Source organism: Olea europaea, unplaced genomic scaffold (assembly GCF_002742605.1).
Source record: "Olea europaea var. sylvestris unplaced genomic scaffold, O_europaea_v1 scaffold1004, whole genome shotgun sequence".
Classification (NCBI taxonomy): Eukaryota; Viridiplantae; Streptophyta; class Magnoliopsida; order Lamiales; family Oleaceae; genus Olea; species Olea europaea.
This window is the reverse complement of record NW_019227357.1, coordinates 138,234-144,461: the sequence shown is the minus strand read 5'-3', so window position 1 is coordinate 144,461 and position 6,228 is coordinate 138,234. Positions and strand designations below refer to the sequence as shown.

Genomic DNA, 6,228 nt, shown 5'->3' with positions numbered 1-6,228 from the left:
TTTGTCATGTATTGTAGTACTCTGATATCCAAAAAGAGTGTGCAGGTTCTTGGTGCTACAACTTCTCGAATGTAGAAAATTTCTTGAACTAGAAGTCAGTTAGACAAGCACTTGGTGTCGGAGACATACAATATGTTTTATGCAGTCTTCTTGTGTATGATTCAATGATATCGGACTGGTGTAGAATTACGAAGTTGTTATTCCTGCACTACTAGGGAATGCAGAGCCGGCCCTGATATTTTGGAGGCCTTATGCCAATTTCAAATATGGGCCCCCTATATATATATATATATATATATATATATATGTGTGTGTGTGTGTGTGTGTGTGTGTGTGTGTGTGTGTGTGCAAAAACACTAATTTAAAACTTCCAAATGTCTAAATTAAATTTACTCTTCTAGAATTTTTGATAGAAAGTCAGCAATTATACTATTACAATCAATTTATTTTAGAACTTCTTTTTCAATAGATACCATGGCCAAGCCATTCAATCTTTCTTGTGACATTGTTGATCAAAGATAGGATTTTATCAACTTCAACTTTGAGAAGCTCCTTTCCACAGATGCAACCGTAACTGGTATAGTCAATAATATTCTGTAAGCAATCCATACGTTTGGGAAACAATCCATCATTTTTATGTAGTCCAACACTTCAATCGCCTTTTTTGTCTCTTCTGGCAAACTATTTCTCACAATTTGTAGCTCAGAAAATAACTCTGATCCATCAATGTCAGAATCCATGTCGTGTTTCAAAAATTCTTCAAGCTTATAACACCAACACTTCAAACAACTATCATCTGCATTCTGCAATTTTTTTAAATCAAACAAAAACCCAAAAGTATTTTCATATTTTTGAAATTGTTCAAATCTTAACTTAAGCGAAGAAAGAGCTTGATCAACTATGTACAAGAAATAATCAACTCTAAATGATTCTTCAGGTGAATGTGTTATCTCATCATTAACATTTTCATCGAAGTGCTTCTTTCTATGAATAATACGTTTTTCATGAAATGTAGGTTCAACTTCCATTTGATCAGCAATTTCTTTAGCAGTAATTTTGTCGGATTCAAATCCAGTTTCTCTATATGCTTCAAAAAATGAAATAAGTGCTTTCATGTGACTAATCGCAGCATCAATAGACATGTCTTCACTTTGCAATATTTTGCTTACTCTATTAATAGCAGACAATGTATTGTACCATGTAACCATGCCAAACAAGAATTCAAAATTCATAATGTCAAAAAGTAAGCTTTGAGCATCTCTGTATGTCTTAGGATCATCACACGTTTCCACCAAGTGTTTTAAAGCAGCCTTTATTTCTAGTGTTTGAAATCTTATTGCTTTAACACTTTCGACTTGACTTTCCCAACGTGTTTGTGATAGTGGCTTAAGCGTCAGACCCTTCACATTGTCTTGAAAAATTTTCCATCGCTTCGTAGAAGATGAAAACAATATATATATGCATTGTACAATTCCAAAAAAGGATTTAGCTTTTATACAAGAATTTACCATATCACAAAGTGCAAGATTAAGGCTATGACAACCACATGGTGTGTAAAATGCCCTTGGATTTATTTCTAGTACTCTTTTCTGTAAACCTTTATGCTTCCCTTTCATGTTAGAACCATTATCATAACCCTGTCCTCTTAGATCCCCAATATTCAGTTCAAGTTTTTTCAAAATATCTAATAATTCAACAAATAGTCCTTGCCCCGAAGTATCATCCACCTTAAGGAATCCCAAAAAATACTCTTGTACTTTCACTGGAGTTGCTATGACATCTACATACCGTATTATGAGAGACATTTGTTCTTCATGACTTATATCTGGTGTACAATCAATTATAATTAAATATTTTGCTTCTCTAACGTTTTTAATAATTGTAGTTTTGATTTCTCCAGCCAACATGAATATGAATTCATTTGAATTTTGTGACTAAGGTAATGATAATGAATTTCTTTTTCTTGAATACGACGAATGTGTTCTCTCAAAATTGGATCGAACTCTGCAATCATTTCAATTAAACCTAAAAAATTCCCATTATCTTTTTCGTAAATTTTCTCATTAGTCCCCCGAAATGCTAGATTGTTCTTACATAAAAAGCTAACAATAGAAACTATCCTCACAAAAACTTCTCTCCAATGTTCTCTATCTTAGTTGATTAGATCTTGCATAGCTTTATCAATTGTTAGATTCTGTTGTAATCTCCATTCCAATTCAATCCATCTTCTCATGTTATGCATGTGTCCATTACTAGTTTCATGACTTTTAAGCCTAAAACTAAGATTTTTCCAATCATTGATCCCTTCATTGGTTAATTGAATATTGTTTCCTTCTTGCTTAAACAACTTACAACAAGAGCAAAATACTTTATCCAATGAAATTGAGTAGACCAACTATTTTCTATCACTCTTCTCACCATTTGCTAAATGTCGAATATAATATGTAGAAGAGAAATGTCTATTTTCTGAATCTTTTGGAAAAGTAAAACTATCCTCCCTAAGTGGACCTCTTTTCACTAACAAATCTATCAAGTTTTGATCAACATTTTTCCAATTCCCTGGATCACTAATGTTGTAATGCAACGGTACACATTTTTCAAATTCCTCCATATTTTCTTGCTCATGATCCACTAAAATTTCCTGCTCTTTGGTCATATTATCTTCACTTTGAACCTTTTCATTTTCAAATTCCTCAACAACCAAATCTTTCATCGGACTTTCTCTTTTATTATTAATATTACTACCAAAAAACTTGTCCATAGCTCCTACTTGAGATCGAATAAATTCTTCAGTTTTTTTTTCTTTTTTCATGTCCAGACAAATACTTTCTAGTAGACATATTAAAGCAATACAAAACACAAAATCAATACAAGATTAAATTTTAAATTAGTAGAGGAACAATAAAACCTGGTGAGAGGTTTTCACTTAGAGGAAGTATAAGAACTCCATTTATTTCAAGTTTTCGGTTTTCCACGCCATTTTTGCTAAGTGCTTGACTGCTTGTACGAGCATCAAAGTATTGCTGACTGCAAAATAATGTTGAGTTGAAGAATGTTAATATGATTATAAACCAATAATAATTATGACTTATGAGAAGCTAAATTAAATATGGGGGACTACAAGTCTACAAACGGTAATTAAATATGTTGAAATCGAGAACGGGGTACTGAGGCTATTGCTGCACAAACAACCTATAAACCACTAATCCACTATGTCAGTTTTTTGGTTTCGGTCCTCCTTCCTTTGGTTTGTAAACAATAAAACAAATAGCAGTGAAAGATTTTTTTTATTATTTTTTCTTTTTTTGTCTTTTTATGCATCATTGGCCAAATAGCAGTGAAATATTTGACCGGCAAAAGAGGCAAAAAAATAGATGCAAACTTGCAAACTTCCCGCTCGTGGCTTGTCCCCGGTCATAATTTTTCAAACCCACTTTCCGGTCATATCGTTCTTAGTCGGGTTCACTCGGCTGGGATGGTCAAGCTCAAGCAATTGTCTGACAGACTCAACAAATCTAACAAAAAAAAAAAAAAATAAAACTAAATATAATAGCCTACCTTTGGATTGTCATGTGATCTATCAAAGGACCCGATTCTTTGAAGATAATGGAATTGGAGAAGAAAACATGTCAAGCAATGCCATGGCAGACTGACAGTGAGTCCAGCGACTGAGTGTGAGAAAACTGAAAAGTCAAGAGACTTGTTTGTCAATTGTTATTTTCATTCGTCCAAAAGTTTACTTCAAAGAAAGAGAAAATTTATTTTGTGTTGGGTTTAACAAAAAAATAATGGTAGGTGACAGTTGAAGTGGAATTTGAAGAGACAAAAAAAATCCAAGATTTTTTGTTTGATTAACAAAAAGAAAAATGATGTTTGAAAGATGAATAAGTATAAATTTTATGTCATTTGTAAATTTTTTTTATGATTTTTGTATTCTTAATTTTTATTAATATCTTTTATTTGCATATGACAATTCTCTTTTAAATAATTTCATTAATATAATTTTCATTTTTTTTCAATTAGCTAATTAATTTTATAGAATTCGGGGCCCTCGTCAAAATGGGGCCTTAGGCGATCGCCTACCTCGCCTATAGTCAGGGCCACCTCTAAGGGAATGTAGTCAAGTTACTTGTATATAGATCTTTCATTTTTCGCAAGTGGACGGGATCGTGAACAAGTAATAAAGTGGTGTGTAGAGTGTCGAATCCATGAGGACTATGTGTTTGATCAAGTTAAGGCTAACACTGTCCTTAATCGAATAGCAAGATTGAGTTGTAACTAAACACTATTAAATCTATCAAATAACTTAAAAGCAATGTAAAAAAATTTATCAAATTTGCAAGAAATATTGCTAAGATGTAGAATCCCACTTGCTAATCCATTTTTAGTTTAACAATTTAAATTGACAATTTGAAATCATGCTTGTTGGTTAATATTCCTATTTTAATTGAAAAGTTATCAAATCTATTCTCCTCATGTGACCTTCCTATCTCTCGATGATGAAAGATGCGAACATGATAAATGCATTAAACGAGTTAGAACATCTTATAGAAATCATATGAAGCATAGATATATATCTCTATCCTCTATCGAACATCACAGTATTTATTATTAAGTGCTAATGATTTTATTATCTCTGTCGATGACAATAAAACCCACAAACAATTTAATTATTGGCCAAATAATTGAAAAGCAGATTAAATCATAATAAACATTCAAACAATTAAAAAAAGTAACGACAATATAATTATTCAAACAAAAAATTTCATACTAAGGGTTCATCACATCCGAGCAATATAAAAATATAGCCTCGCATATTGTCGAAATGAAACAAATAAAGGATAAAAGACATCACCAGAAATTGACGAAACGTAATTAATTTTCGTATGCGTTCGCCATCTCGTGTCTGCTTTCTCTGTGTGTGCGTCTTTTTTCTTTTCTTATTATTATTATTTTTTTTCAATTCTTCACTGCCAACTTTCTGTGCATGCGTGATGGGTGTATATATATACACTTTGATTTTCTCCACCAGCTGCTGAATTTCCGTGCATGTATATATATCAACGGTAGCACTCTTTTATTTTCCAGCAGACAGCTCGTTCAATTTCCAGCAAGCAGCAAAGTAGCTCGTTCTTCAATAGTCTGCTCCTACTGTGCGTGCATGTATATAATCTTTTTAGCCCAATTTTTACGCCAACAGGGATTCTAATGCACACCAATAGCCGCCGTTTCCTTTTTTTATATAATTCCAGTTGGCAGCTCGTTCAATTTCCAGCAAACAGCTCGTTCTTCCTTTTTTTTTTTTTACTCGTCGCTTCTTCCTCCATCTTGCAGCACCCAATTGTGTTGGTAATTCACAGTTTTCTCCAGCCGCATTGTGTTGTTTTTTTTTTTCCTCCACGTGTTCCCCGAAACTTAATGTTTTCTCTAGACGAATTGACTTAACAAAATTTAATATTTTTCTTCCTCTCTCATTCTCTTGGTTTGTTTCTTAATATTTCTTTCTCATCTTTATTTTTTCTCTTTATACTAAAGATGAAATTTGAATTATATGAAGAACACAATAAAGATTAAGCCCTTATTTGGGTTCCATTTCAATGAGCTTTTAAAGAAAATGTATTTTGAAATAGTGAATTTTTTGAGAATGTGTGGTGAAAAAAGAAAGAAAATTTTTAGATTTACATGTAATATTATTTTATTGAAAAATTTGTGGTTAAAAAAAGAAAGAAAAAAAGTACATTTAAATTTTAATGGAGCCCAAACATGGGCTAAATTTGAATTTAGCCACCGATTGATTAGATAGCAATGCCGCATGGATATAAAGTATTTCTATTTTAGCAGCATTATTTAGCACACAATCTAGATGTGCTAATGAGAAATTGATTAATCAAATGAGTTACTTAATTCTAACTTCATGATTGGATCACGTATTATCACCTAAATTAATGTTACATAACCAGTAGATGATATTGGTTATGATCTAAATGATACTAACGAGAAATATAATTAATTGAGTTACCTAGTTCTAACTTCATGAATAGATCACGTATTATCACCTAAATTAATGTTATATAACTAGTAGTGCTAAATAATATTATTATTTCTATCCACGTGTCACCTAAATAGCATTTTATAAAATATATTAAGATGCTTTTAATAGCTTTTACTTTGTATTGGGCGTCCTTTTTTCCCCTTCAAGTTTCCACCTTGATCACCTCTCATATTCAT

At 32.0% G+C, this 6,228-nt stretch overlaps 1 protein-coding gene and 1 long non-coding RNA gene across 2 annotated transcripts; both read right to left on the bottom strand.

Annotated features, from left to right (window-relative positions):
* Window positions 1-462: 462 nt before the first annotated feature.
* Window positions 463-1,214, bottom strand: LOC111372483. Its single transcript, XM_022994836.1, has 2 exons — window positions 852-1,214; window positions 463-576 (listed from the first exon to the last, which is right to left on the bottom strand). The coding sequence occupies exons 1-2, from the start codon at window positions 1,206-1,208 to the stop codon at window positions 463-465; spliced, it is 471 nt and encodes a 156-aa protein (XP_022850604.1). The 5' UTR covers window positions 1,209-1,214.
* Window positions 1,215-2,406: 1,192 nt separating this feature from the next.
* On the bottom strand, window positions 2,407-4,108 carry LOC111372500. The gene is made up of 3 exons (XR_002698783.1): window positions 4,084-4,108; window positions 3,559-3,683; window positions 2,407-3,027 (listed from the first exon to the last, which is right to left on the bottom strand). It is a non-coding gene; the product is annotated as an uncharacterized LOC111372500 (long non-coding RNA).
* Between the last annotated feature and the right edge of the window lie 2,120 nt (window positions 4,109-6,228).

Excerpts from the sequence above, each read along its gene's own strand:
- LOC111372483 (XM_022994836.1), bottom strand. The coding sequence starts at position 1,208 with ATGGTTACATGGTACAATACATTGTCTGCTATTAATAGAGTAAGCAAA. Across the intron at positions 577-851 it reads TAAGATTTGAACAATTTCAA|AGTTACGGTTGCATCTGTGG; the intron begins AAATATGAAAAT and ends ATTGACTATACC.